We start from the raw sequence: 15,063 nt of genomic DNA on the forward strand, positions 1-15,063 counted from the left end.
TGGGACTATGTGCCGAACGCTTTAAGTACAGTACACATTGTCAGTTTTGAATGGCGATTTTTTGCAATTATCGATAACTGTCCAACCGTCCAGCAACCACAAAATATTTTGTGACTGCATGATGAATGACAAAAATGAACGGCCACACTAGCAAGCACCAACAAAGCTGTCGTTCAAAACTGACAATGTGTACCCAGCTTTAGCGAATTCCACTACTGACCATCGACTACCAAGTCGGCGCCACTGCGCCAATTGGCTGGCAGAGAACTGAGCGAGCGAGCCGGTAAAATCATTCGGTCGGCTTCGTTGTCTGGTCAATTTTCTTTTCGGTGCGTTCTCCAATTTTTGCTTGTGCCGTGTAAATTATTGTGTAAAATTTTTTATTAAATTCACAATATTTTCAGGAAAAATATTGTGATTATTGGCCAAGAAAAACAAATACAATGGATATACACCCGTAATTCTATGAATTGGTGTTCAGTTCTTTGCTAGAAAACGCATAAAATCATCGGAACGAAAAGTACACACATATTTTTTCCTCTCTGCTACGGACTATATTTTCTTATTACCTTTTGATGCTGTTTCGTTAGCCGTGCGTTGTCGTTGCTGTCGTTCGTCGATAAGAGAGGCAGTAAGACAAGCAGTCGTCCGTTTTGGTTAAATATTTTGCACCACCACCACACGCCGTTTTTTGGCGTTTGGAGTTAACCCGGTTTTTTTTCTTCTTTGCGTCCACATAATAATTGTCAGCAGAAAAAGAGTGGGAATTGGATGCATAGTGTGGTTTTAGTATTTTTTTTTTTAATTTTCGTATTGCAAATGTGTGAGAAGAAAATGTGAAAAGTGTGTTTCAAAATAAAATTGAAGAAAAAATCAATTGGCCTCTTGGCCAATAAAAAATAAATAAGAAAATTTGTACATAACTTATTGACAAATAAAGAAGAAGCAGCAACTGCAGAAAGTAGCACCATACATAACACACATTCTTCGCTTCGTTTCAAAAGCAAGGAAAACATATTCCCTATAATTTCCTCATTTGTGCGTCCCCGATTCCTCATCCTCATCGTATCCATTTTCCGGTTATCGGATTGGTGTGTTTGTGTTCTTTTTTATTACTTCGAAAAACGTCGTTTACACTATTTAAGGGTGACAAGATGATGTTCACAGTAAGTTGGTTATGTTTTTTGCATTGCACTGCTTGTTATTGTTTTTTATTACATTTTAAGTAATTTTTAGTTTTAGATTTTAATTGGTTTGAATGGCTAAAGGCAGAGAAAGGGGAGGGAAAGAAAATAGGTACTTGAATCAGGGGCCCCTGTGAAGTTATTGCATAGCCGTTCAACTGAAAGTAGAGCAAAGAAATGTGGAATACAGTGCCCGATAACATTAATGGGACCATGTTTTCTTTGACTATATAGACCCTAAACTTTTGCTATATCTTTGCTATGTTAAAATGTGGGAATAAGGGTCTTTTAGGGACATCACTCGGATATAATTAAAAACCATAATAGTAGTTCTCAACTACATATAGTTTTCCTTTAGAAATGTATAATTCCCGGTATATGGGTCTTGACATTTTTTCGGAAATGTTTCACTTAAATTCCATTAAGTTGTTAAGGGTCACCATTGGATCGTTTTAAATTTTTTACCACATGTGTTCTTTATTATCCTGATCCATACTTTCCGTGAAATGGTAGACGGCCTTCGGCCTGCAATTTAAGGAAAAGTGGACTACTGGCACCTCTTCAAAAACACTACGCATATTGCCCACGTTAGAACAAAAAATTTTAAAACCCCTTGCACGGCAGGTACGGACTTCCCGCGGAAAACTATACATATATTGCTATGGACTACCTATGAAAACAATTTCAAATCCATCCGAGGGTAGGTTCTCCTTAATATGAATAAAGTAAAACATTTCCAAAACTTTAAGTCCCATATCATGGGAAGTGTTGACTTCTCTCCGGAAAAACTATATATCATTGTGATCAACATAACATAACCACCTGCTTTGCCAATCAAATTTCCAGCATGTGGGACCCTCATTGAAATGAATACCAAGAAACTCACATAAGTTTTGACAACATGTTGTGGTACGTCCCAATTGTCCCCCTGTCTCCTTACAACAATTGTACATAAATGAACAAATGTATTCCGTCCGCTATAACCAACGTCAATCCGCCAATCCCACGGCTGTGGGTTCTTCGATACCGGATTGATCCGGAACCACTCAACACCCGTGTTCCGGCCAGCGGCTGTCACATCAGTGTACACATATTTTTATTTGTATCGCTATTATTTCTTAGGAGCAGCATATTCCGGATTGCCGGCTCTGGATATTTTGATCCGTGCCGGAACGAAGGAATACCAAGTATCAATATGTATGTCGTTTGTCACATCCGCATCCACCGCACTCAAACTTCGGTGAGAGTCAATAGATGGAGGGAGTGGGTGCATCTCAGGGGGACGAATCCATGTGAGGTACTATTTTGCTGCATGATGCATGAACACAGCCCGCAGTGATCAACCGTACACGCAGCACCACCCGTTGCTGTTCCAATCCCGAAGTGAGACCAAATTTGTGAGACCAATAAACGTGACGAGTCAGGGAGTTGACACTAGAATATAACTGGTGGAAAGAACAAGTGACAATATCATGTGAAGATTTGCAACATTGGAGAATAAGTGAACTGTGGGCAACGGTAGTCACTCTCGAACTCTGAAAAGAAGGACGATAGGACCTCAGTCACATTTGGCGAGGTTACACTGACTGATCCAAAAAGATGCGCAAGTTATTTCAATCGACAGTTTGTCGAGCACTCTGAGAGTGACAGGGCGAAAAGATGAGTACTACTTCGCATTAGATATCTTCCTGCCGAGGAGAAACCACCATAATTTACAATGGATGATGTTGCGAATGTCGTCAGGAACGCTAAGTCATCCAAAGCGTTATACTCTGATGGATATACTTTCGTTAGAATGGATATTCTCGCTAGCCGGGAGTCGAATATCTCAAAAAATGTTCTCAACCTGTCCTACATCGTGCTCAAAGTTTGTCGCCCGTTGCAAAGAAGTTTGAGGTTTTACTCCTTTCCACCATCAGAACAAGTAAGGAAAGAATCAAAGTCGGGAGGGGCCGACTATATGATACCCTACACCAGTGCGAATAAGTCAAATATATAAGGGAGCTATGTCCAAAACTCGACCGATTTTAATGTAATTAAGGACACTTATTTCTAGACCAAATTCCGTACCACATTTTAAATTTCATCAAAATATATATGGGAGCTCCATCTAAATCTGAACCGATTTTAACATAATTTGGCAACCTTTTTTGTGATTCCAACTGGAAAAAGATTCAAACTTGCCAGAATGCCGCCCTGAGAACAGCGACAGGGTGCCTCCTCAAATCTTCAGTGGACCATCTACATGAGGAGGCAAAAATTCTTCCTGTAAAGCAACACAATGAGATGCTTTCGTTGCAGTACCTGCTTGGATGTTATCGTGAGAGCCATCCCAATAACCATCTTGTGGGTAGGCCCGGCCCATTCAGGGAGATCAGGAAGGATATCCATGCTCTAGAGGGAGAGGTCCAACGATACAGGAGAGAACCCCTAGATCAAAAAGCATATCAAGCAGGATTGAATAGCATTCACACGGACGCAGTTGCCAAGGCCTTAAGCAATTATAGTGTGAATAAAGTACTCGGAGTACATCCTCCATCTATCGCAGCTGAGGAGCGTCAGCTGCCACGACAAACTAGAGTAGTTTTGGCTCAACTACGCTCGGGATATTGCAGTCGCCTAAATTCTTATTGGGCGGAAATCGATTGCGCCGTGCTAGACATCTGCCCAGTATGCGGCATGGGCCCGCACGACACACAACATCTTTTTAACTGCCCCGCCAAACCTACCCATCTAACTCCAGTGGATCTGTGGCTACATCCCATCGAAGCAGCCACTTTTCTGGAACTGGAGATAGACCCAGAGCCAGATTGAACAGAGGAACGAACAAATAAGCATAACAAAAACACTGTTACAACAACAACAACCTTTTTTTAGACCTAATTCCGTCACACGCTTCAAATTTCATCAAAATCGGACATATATAGCATATACGTGAAAATATATATGGGAGCCATATCCACTTCAACCGATTTCAATATAATAATCTAGACCTAATTCCGTGGAACGTTTTAAATTGTATAAAAATCGGACATATATAGCGTGATATGTGCGCCATATATCTAAAAACGGGCGAGAATTATATATGGGAGCTACATCCAAATTTGAACCGATTTCAATGTAAATTGTCAAACCTTTTTCTTGACCTAATTTCGACACATATTTCAAATTTTATCCAAATCGGACATATATGTATAGCGTATTTGGGGCATCAAATAGCTCAAATCGGCCGAAAATATATATGAGAGCTATATCCAAATCAGAACCGATTCTTACCAAAATAAATAGGGTTCGTCCTTTAAGTAAAAAAAAGTTACTTCCCCAATTTTTATGCGGATCGGACAATAAATGCAAACTGTACTTTGTTTACAAAAATACATGGACAGATACATCAAAAGGAACTATGGATCTATTTCGTTTCCTATTGCATGTTACATATCTATCCAGTTGCCAAACTTTCGCATGGCGTCCGTAAGCAGCACAGCAAGACAACAGCGCTGCACGCCATCTCCACAGTTATTAGTCTCAACTCAGTTATTAGGACTCAACCAAAGCAGACCGTGCGATAGTACAGTGTTGGTGGCACTCGAATTATCAAAAACCTGTCATACTGTCACGTACTCTACGCTGGTTCAGGACAATGAGCAGAAGTCCCTCCGACCAAGGTTGAAATGTTGGATAATCAATTAATTATATGTGTGAACGCTGAATTTAGGAACAAGAAGTTTAAGCCCCGTAATGTGAAACAGGGTGTTCCCCAAGGTTGGGTTAAATCTACGGAACTGTTTAAACTCTACCTCCACACGGCATTGAGATCTTACCTTTCTGACGTTATTTGTAAAAGGCTGAACTCCTATTTGACCCATCTTAAAGCGTTTTTCCACTCTAGTAATATGCAAATATACGCCACTAAAAAAATATTCAAACCTGTCAGAATGATGTCGTGAGAACTGCAACAGGATGCCTCCTAATGTCTTCAGTAAACCATTTACATGAGGAGACAAATGCTCTGTTGCAGAACCTGCAAGAATCTACTATTTTTTACTACGATAGCATATGTTCCTTTATGTTATCGAAGAAATAGTAAAAATTAGTAGATTCTTGCAGTACTGGAACAGACCAAAAGTTTCTTCTAGTACAACAACACAATGATGCTCTCGTTACAATGCTTGCTCGGGTATTACCGAGAGAGCCATCCTAATCACCACATGGTGGATATGACCTCCAAGCTAGGCATGTCAGGAGGGGTTTTCATGATCTAGAAAGAGAAGAGGGCAACATTACAAGAGAGAACCTCTAGATCAGCAAAGTCTAATTTTATATCCACACTCCTTAGCCAATCTTACTGCTTTTAACATTCGAATTCCTAGTACAGTCGAACTTCTTCTATAACGTAACAGTGGGGGACCGACAAATTACCACTGTGCCTATATTTAATATTAAATATTCCATTTCTTTATAATAACCAATAATATTTCCAATCTTTCCATTGCAGGGCACAACTCAACAGCAGGATACTCGCTTTAGCGACAAGGAGAAGAAACTCATGAAACAAATGAAATTCGGTGATTGTCTGAACAAACGTGTTGACATGTCCAAAGTTAAGCTGGACGTATTACGACCATGGATAAGTAAGAAAATCACCGAAATTCTACACATTGAAGATGATGTGGTGGCAGAATTTGTCTACAATCAATTGGAAGAGGAAAAATTCCCATGTCCAAAGAAAATGCAAATTAATATGACGGGATTTTTAAATGGACCCAATGCGCGACAATTTATGGGTGAATTATGGGCTCTTCTGTTATCGGCTCAAGAAAGTGAAACAGGTATACCAGCAGAATTTATACAACAGAAGAAGGATGAAATTCTCAAAAGAGATGAAGAAAATCGTCATCGTGAACGTAATGATCGATCACGATCCAGATCTCGTGGTCGATCTCGTTCCAGATCACGGTCACGCTCCCGATCTCGTGATCGTAATCGACGTGGTCGTGGTGGATCTCGAAGCTCAGTCGGTGGCGGTGGCGATAACAGCAAGGAACGCACCCTAACACAAAAGGAGCGAGAACAACAACTGCCACCAAGTACCTTGAGTGCCATAGAACAGGTTCGATCACATCTTTCCGCTAAAAACAACTCTTCCAATTCTGATGAACGCAAGAATAAAGAAAACAATGACAAGTCTACAAATAATAGCGATTCTTTGAGAGAATCGAATAAAAAGGATCGTTCACGTTCAAAATCAAGAGAGAAGAAGGCGGGCAGTAGAGACAGATCGCCGCGTCGTGGTAGATCACCACGTAAACAATCTCGTGAGCGTTCAAAACAAAGGGATCGTTCACCACGTGATCGTTCTTCACCATCGCGAAACAAACGCAATGACTCTAGAGAGAAGGAGCGCAGACGTGGCTCCAGATCCCCCAGAAGGCGCTCTCCGGATCGTCAGAGAAAACGATCACGTTCTAAAGATCGCAGCGCAAGACGGCAAAAGTCACGTTCAGCATCGCCACCGAAACGGCGTGATCGTTCCAGATCTAGAAACCGTAAATCTCGTTCCAGATCTTTGGATAAAAAGGCCGCCGCCAAATTGAGTCCCACTCCACGTAAATCAGTATCGCCCCGACGTAGGCGTTCTATAACGCGGGACTCTAATGTAGCTCAAAATGGCCACGACAAAAAGGGTTCAGTTCCCAAAAATCCGCGCAATCCATTCGCCGCAAAGCCCCTACCACCAAAACGTTCGTTGTCACGTAGTCGCAGTCGTAGTAGCGTATCACACGACCGTAAACCTCGTTCTCCTCAACGTATGTCACGGTCAAGATCCCGTTCCAGATCCCATAGTCGATCGAGAACACGTTCAAGGTCGCGCAGTCGATCACGAACACGTTCTAGATCTCGTATGCGTTCCTCTCGTTCTCGATCGCGTACCCGGTCTCGATCCAGATCACGTTCCCCCTCACGCATTTCCCGCTCTCGATCACGTTCACGCTCCCGTTCGTCCCATATTTCTAACCATAAACGCAATAGTAATCGACGCTCTCGTTCCGCTAGTCGATCTCGTTCTCATGGAACACCGCAGGACAGTTTTGAATTAAAGCGTAACAAGAACAGTATACAAAACAAACGTCAATATCGTAATAATAGAGACTCATCGGCCAGTTCATTTGATCGGGATATGGGCGGTAGGGGAGGCGGCCCCGGTGGCAGCGGAGGAGGTAAACGTGGAGAATCACGCAGTCGTGGAGGCCGAGGAGGCGGTTATATGCAACATCGCCGTCGTACACCACCTCGTTTTGATGATAGAAGACAACAGCGTTCACGTTCTCGTCGAAGATCACGTTCCCCACGTCCAAGATCATTTTCACGCAATCGCTCGAGGTCACCAAGGAGGTAAATATAATGATGAATCTTGTTTTTCTATTGTTTCATTAAATGTTGACTTTATTGTTTCATTCTTCTCTTAGGTTCAATCGCAGACGTTCCCCGCTCAACTTCCGGGGCAACAACAGAGGAAATCGTGGTCGTATGAATCAGTGGGGTCGTCATAGTCCGAGCCGAGATCGTGGTGGCCTAGATGGTGGTGGTGGAGGAAGAGGTAGAGGCGGAGGCATGATGGGTAACCGTTTCGATCGGCGCTCACCACAGAGACGTTTTTCAAGAGAGCGACGTTCCTCACCCCGGCAATATCGCAATTTTTCGCCGCAAAAACGTTTCTCGCCGAGTCGGCCCTCTAGAGATCGTCGTAACAATTCCGTTGAACGTCGTCCATTATCTCCAGTACGAGTATCGCCACAGCCAAATAAACGACGTTCGAAATCGACTAGTTCCAATTGGGAAGAGGATGGACAATCAGATGAGGCAAAAGTTCCAGCAACGTTATTTGGACGTGCCATTGACCCGACTAGACTATCGCCGCGTAAACCATACATAAGTAAAAAGGAGAGGCGTGAAGAGAAGCGCGAAGAAAAGCGTCGACGTGAAGGAAACAAGTCACGTGGAGAAAGTACAGGTAATTTTTTTAAATGATTTCATTTAAAAAGCAAATTTTAATTAAAGGTAATATTTCACTTTCAGGACGCTCTTCGGTTGAATATTGTGCTCCTCCAGTTAAGCTTATCGATTTGTCGCATGAAGAACAAAATGACAAACAACACAAATCTTCAAGACAAGAACCGACACCTGTTAAGACTAAACCCGAGCCCTCGCCGGTTACAATAGAACCCGCTAAGCCCAAAAAATCTGCACCTCTACCCCCTGCACGTCGTGATCGTTATAGCGTTAGTTTATCTCGAACACCATCGCCGTTCCTTAAGCCACACGAACGAAAACAGGCGGCAGCTGCAACGGACAATTCGGGTGCTGTAGCCTCGAGTCAAAAGAAAACTATTGTACCGGATAAAAAATCTACAAAGAAATCTCGACAGGAAAGTGATTCAAGTTCCTCTGATAGTTCGGATGATAGTGAAGATAGTGATGACGATGATGACAGCTCAGATGAAGAAGCCGAGCAGCAGAAAAATAAGTTACGCAAAGAAAAAGAGAAAGCTGCCGCGGCATCGGCGGCGGCCGTTAAACAACAACAAAAAGAAGCAAGTAGTAAAAAATCCGCTGCCCCAGTTGTTGTCCCGAAAACAAATAAGGAAAAATCAGAAAAACAAGAAACTGTTACAAAACCTTCTTCTTCAGCCCGTAAACCACAGAGTTCATCAAGTGGTAGTGATTCGGAAGACAGTGAAGATGAAAGACAACGGCGAAAGAAGGCCAAATTACTGGCAGCCAAAAGCTTTGCAGCCGGAAAAGAACCAGCAAAGCATCCAACAACAACAAATGCCAGCAGCAGCAATAATAATGATGATGACCGCAAAAGGGAGAAATCAGGAGATAAACGTAAAGAAATGCCAACTACTGGTGCTGTAGAAACATCCGCCTCTTCATCCTCTAACAAACGGTCTAAGACAAATGCCGAGAGTTTGTCAACTTCTTCCGCCAAGAAAGCTGTGGTGCAGAAACTCGAATCAAAACGACAAAAATCAGATTCCGAAGTTGATGATCACGACACCAGAAGAGCAGAGAGTGAAGCAAAATCCAAATTGGGTTCACGCAAACGAACACATTCACTAACCAGTCATAAGAAATCTAAAAATGATTCCTCCGATTCCGAGGATCAGCATACGGTAGCCAAAAAGAAACGCAAGAAGTCGAAAAAGACTTCGAAACGTAATTCCGACGATAGTTCAACCGATTCTGAGGACGAATCAAGCAAAAAGAAAAAACATAAGAAACACAAGAAGCACAGCAGCAAGAAGAGCAAGAAACACAAGAAACATAAGAAACGTAACAAAAAGGCTGATACATCCTCCAGTAGTGATGACGACGATGCATCTGAGGTGACATATAAAAAAGATGACAAAGCCTCCTCCTCCTCATCCAAAGCTGCCACCGCCACAACAGCTTCCCTACTGCTTGGTGGTGGTGTCAATGAAGATCTAGAAAAACAATTAAGAGAACGTGCTCTGAAATCAATGAAAAAATTAGATTAGCTTAACTTTATGTGTTAGGATAACACAAACCCACACACACACATATATACACACACAGCAAAGCAAAATCTATTCGTTTTATTTTTTTGAAAAGAAAGAAACATGTTTTGCTTTTGTTTTTCTCTAATTATTACTACATATTTTTGTAAACATTTCTTAAGGACGTATACATAAACTGTAAGCACCAAGACACAACACACACGCCAATTCAACCAATCATCCGTTCCACATTGTAACGTGTTTGATGATGATGGTGATATAATTAATATTTCTAAATGTAATATTCATACCACAAAATATCTTTTTTGTCCCAAAGCAGAGTGGTGTAGCAAAATTTCAAAAGAACTGTCGTCGTCATGTGTTATTAACAACTCAATCAAAGATATTAGTCCAAAATCATTTTTTTTAACTTATTTGGATTCTGTATGTCTTTCAAAACGTATGGTGTGTTTCACAACAATGAACAAAAGCAGTTCATGAAGTTGTGAAACTTGGACATCATTTGAGATTGAATGGATTATTCATCATTTAAGTGTTTTCAATTGTAAATAATTGAATTCCACACAAAATTCTTGGAAACACCCCCCGAAAACTTACATGTCTGACCCCCTAAAATAATACCCCATCATCTTTGCTTGTTTTGGACCCAATTACATTTGTTATAAAATTGTATTACATATTATTATTATTAACAACACATTTCACATATTTTGTTGGTATTATTACGCGGTCTAAATTTTACTCCCTTGAAAACGTCATCCTTTCTTGGATGGCCAATTAGCATCAACCCCCCTCTCTGCAAAGTCAAACTTTTTATATGCATTATAACAAACAAAAAACAACAAACCATTGAAGAATTTTTATCCGTTTCTTCTTTTTTTCATTTTTTAGTTTTTTAACTTTTAAGTAGTTTCTTAAATAAATAATTACACAAGTAAAAAACAAATTGCGTCTTTATATAAACTTTAAACAAAATCGATTTAAAAATATTAAAAAAAAAAACAAATACATATACAATTTGAAAATATGTATTTATTCTCTATATACCTACCCCGAACTCCCATGTTTGAGCATATGTAATTTAAGGAGAGTTAATTACCAATTATTAATAATAATTAATAAAAGAAATACATGTGAGAAAGTAAAACAACAAAACATGGATATAATGAAAATTCAGAAAAAAGAAACAAAATTTGCAATTTTTCTGATAAACAAAAGAATAATAATAAAGATATAAGGAACCAATTGTCTGTGTGTTTATTTTATTCGTATATAATATTTGCTTTTTCCACAACTTGCAAGAACACTTTCTAAAATAGTAGACTCTTGCAGTTCTGGAACAGAGAAATTGTAACTTCATATTGCAACCATAAGCTTTACATAGAAGTTTAAAGAAATAAAGCAATTATTTATTTATTTCAATTTTCATATGCCCAGTTTTTCGACCTTAAGGCTGTCACACTTCAGAAACTGCAACAACGAAGTTCTATCAAACATACCACTTGTAAATTTCAGAAAATCGAAAAACAATTGTTGTTCTTCTGTGTTGTTTAAACTTCGTCAAAATATTTCAGTTACACACTCATACATTGTTCCTCAAAAATACAACTAAATGTATCAGAAATAAAAATGATACATGTTTGCTTTTTTTCTGTGTTAAAAAGGTGTATTTTTGACGTTTTGAAAAACGTAGCTTCGCAATTGTTAATTAGAATGGCGTTAAAGGCCTGGGTACATAAGCCGCTCAGAACCACATTTCAATTAGGTCGAACTTGGTCTTTAGTTTTTTACCAGAATTGAATTAAGCAAGAAAGCCGAGCGGCTTATGTACCCAGGCCTTAAGAAACATAATCAGCCTTGTTACGGTTGGCGTAGTCGTATCCTGATTGGTATTCCTTAAAAGCTAAAATATCAAATTTTAAAGAATTCTTTTGGTAACAAAAATTAATAGAATTGTTAGTAGATCATGTTTAAGCTTTTACTACAGAAGAAAAACCAACCCTACAGTTTTTACAATCAAAACAATTGTTTGGCGTAGACGTTTTTGCAGTCATTGGCGAATCGTTGTCGTAGTGTTATTTTATGGTATCACCAAAAAATTACGACGACAATTTTTTTCTCATACAAAATTATTTAATATATATATATTTTTTTTAATTGTAAATCGTTCGATATCATCTTTTGAACAAGAACTAAGAAATTTGCATTGCTGGAATCGTTATACGAAGACTCTTAACAGATTTTCGATAGCAAGTTTGTCATCTGATAAAAACACGAAAGTTGTCATACGAAAATGAGTTAAAGAATTAAAATTTTTATTTATTTTAGTTGTTTTCGAATATATTTCATTAATCATTGCCATCAATTTTTTTGAAATTGATTTGTTTTTATTTTTATATGCAGTCGTTAAAAAAATCGGTCACGACTCTTTCCTCGTTTTTCAACGCCATACGTGACTGTTTTAAGAAATAATGTTCTTCAAAATGTTTTTTACAGCAGAAAGAATCGTCATTTAGGATGCAACCTAAGAATTTTATGTTTTACAAAATTATAGTTTTATATTATAAACTTTTACAAAATTGTCCAACTTTGTCTGAAAATCTGCCACTGGGAATATCTTCAGCAAAGGGTCCTGAATTAACTTCATAATTACGAAGGTGCGATTTTTTGAGTTTTTTTGACTTATATCACTTTTTTGAAGAAAAAATATTTTTTGTTTGGTGAAGGAAATATTAAACACAAACAAAACATCCGATTTGAACTAAAAAGTCATTTTTTTTTTAAAGAAATATACACCATGTGTTGTAAAAATGTACAGACGTAATACGTTCTTACTAGGGATCATGATTCCGTGTTTTATTGGGTCCTTTTAAAAAAATAATCAGCCCAATCATGAACATCATCTCACCGTGAGTTTTCTCACTCTCGCCTCCTCCCTTATTACAAACATCATAAGGGAGAACAAAACTCACGTTCGTGAGAAAAGTAGCTATCATAAATGTCAAAAAAGTGAGAATGTGAGGCAATTTTCTCTCACCACAGAAATCAAGGTGAGTTGAACAAAAAAATGTATCTATAGACATTTTTTATAGAAAAAATCGACAAGAAACGAATCTTTTGCAATGATAATCAATTGTATTTATTTGTGTTTTACGTTAAAGGTAACAAATAAAAAACAATTAGAAATTCTTTTGGCAACTATACATGTTCATCCGTGTATCAATGAAGCAAGGAAGACCTCAATCGAGTTTGGCGTAATTTGGAGGTGGAGTTGAAGTTGGGCAAAATTTTTCAGATATGGGAAGCGGTTCAGAATCATATGATGAAAACAGGAATGGAAGAGGATCCAATCAGGAGCAACACCTTTCTAATTTTTTTTTTTTTTTTTTGTAGGTACTTCCAAACTTTGAGGCCACTCAAGATGATAAGTGACATATCTTAAGTGCCTTTGTATTGTTCTTTGTTCGCAAGCAAAATATTCGATGCCAAAGATTCTATTCAAGCATGAGTGCAAGTTATATGTCACCTTTTTACCACCTTTGCCCATTCTTTTTACAAGACTGTGACCCCTAAAAGATACAAATCATTTTGGATGGCATCTTCAATAACCCAGTGGAATGGTATCTTATGGGCCGATTCCGTACAGCGAGGCGAGTCATGTCGCCTCGTCTATCGTCTCTGCGACAAAATTTAAAAAATGCACTACGTACAGCGATAGAAAATAATCGTCGATAACAAGTTATTTTTATTTTTTTTATTTTATTTTTATTCGTTAGTAAAAATGTACGGCGACAGCTAATTTGTTGTCGCCGGAAAATGAACATTTCGGCGACAAAATTTGACGACGTCAGGCGATATTGCCATACGTAATGGAAAAATTGCAACTGGCAACGCGACCCGACTCGCCTCGCTGTACGGAATCGGCCCATTAACCACCACCTTGGCATGGCATATTCCACGAACAAGCCACAATAGGAAGGATTAAATTCATAAAAAAGGGAATGTTTATATTATAGCCTTTTGCAGGGTTAACCTTCTTGAAAATTGAGAAATTGTATTTAAAATCCATGAAATTGGTTCAAATGTTGAATCCGAATTTCACGAATTGTACTTAGCAATTGTATAATTGGTCCTATTGCTGGAGAAAAGATCGGATGTTTCACGTATTGTATTTATTTACAATAGCCCTGTTCCTTTACGTTCAAGAATCTTCAAGTTTTACAACTTTTTACTCGAAAAGCGTTCCTTTACTTCAGACACAATACAATTCATATGGGAGCAGTTTTCAACTTTTACTACTTTTGCCGGTTTTACCATTTTCAGAAGTAAAGGAACAGACCAAATTCTTTAAATTCCTTCCAAATGCTGAAAATGGGATCTTTCACAACTTCATTTGAATTAATACAAAAGATCCAGTGAGATTTGGCATCGCATGGAACGACTTCCACAAAATTTTGCTTGGTTTTCTTTGTATTCCTCAGCATTTGTCGTTTCGCACATCATTCAAAATGCAATATTAAACATTTTCATTTCTTTTTGCCATTTAATGACCTTTAAACGGTTTTTGTTCACTTTTTTGCAAATTGCAGAAATTCTTCGGGCGTAAATAAACAATTTTTACATATGTATGTGTATGTATCTGTCAAAACAAAAAAAAAAAAAAAAAAAAAAAAAAACAGCTGTTACAGATGTTGCCACATATCAAACATTTAATATTTTTTATCAAATACCAAGTATTTTAAAGTGGATTGTTGATAAAAATTATTTTTCGTTTTAGAAATATTAATTCAATTTAAAATAAAGTAATGTTTTATAAAAAAATTACGAATTTAGTTATTGCAAAATTATTTGTAAATAAAATAACGATATGGCAACGCAAATTATATTTTCAAGGGTTCACAAAATGCGGCACTATTTTCAATTTTCAAACTTGTGAACCCCTCTTCACTTTTTTCGCTCCTCCCTTGTCATTTGTGATAGGTCGAGACGTGAGAAGTGAGCTGCAACTCACTCGTGAGAAGCTCCCTACGTGAGTATTCATGATCGCTATGAATATTTATAAAGATCTCTTCGCGATCAATGTTTTAAACATATCAATGTTTATAAAAATCTTTTGGCGGATCATATTTTAGTTCATTATAATAGTTTTTCTTTTGTTTTAACCGCGTTCATTGGGTTGGAACGAATAAAATAGGTAAAATGAGAATAATAGTATGTTTATACTTGCGTTTTGAAATCCACTCGATTTCACGAAATCCTGAAATACACCTTTGTGTTTACACTTATTTTTTGGTTGATTTCAAATGACAATCAGCTGATCATTGTTTACATATGTA

At 38.3% G+C, this 15,063-nt stretch overlaps 1 protein-coding gene across 1 annotated transcript; it reads left to right on the forward strand.

Annotated features, from left to right (window-relative positions):
* The first annotated feature begins 252 nt into the window (after nucleotides 1-252).
* On the forward strand, nucleotides 253-10,972 carry Srrm1 (Serine-arginine repetitive matrix 1). Its single transcript, XM_073986255.1, has 5 exons — nucleotides 253-329; nucleotides 405-1,166; nucleotides 5,680-7,577; nucleotides 7,652-8,196; nucleotides 8,262-10,972. The coding sequence occupies exons 2-5, from the start codon at nucleotides 1,155-1,157 to the stop codon at nucleotides 9,725-9,727; spliced, it is 3,921 nt and encodes a 1,306-aa protein (XP_073842356.1). The 5' UTR covers nucleotides 253-329; nucleotides 405-1,154; the 3' UTR covers nucleotides 9,728-10,972.
* Nucleotides 10,973-15,063: the final 4,091 nt, after the last annotated feature.

Source organism: Musca autumnalis, unplaced genomic scaffold, assembly GCF_047663935.1.
Source record: "Musca autumnalis isolate F117 unplaced genomic scaffold, ASM4766393v1 scaffold_4, whole genome shotgun sequence".
Classification (NCBI taxonomy): Eukaryota; Metazoa; Arthropoda; class Insecta; order Diptera; family Muscidae; genus Musca; species Musca autumnalis.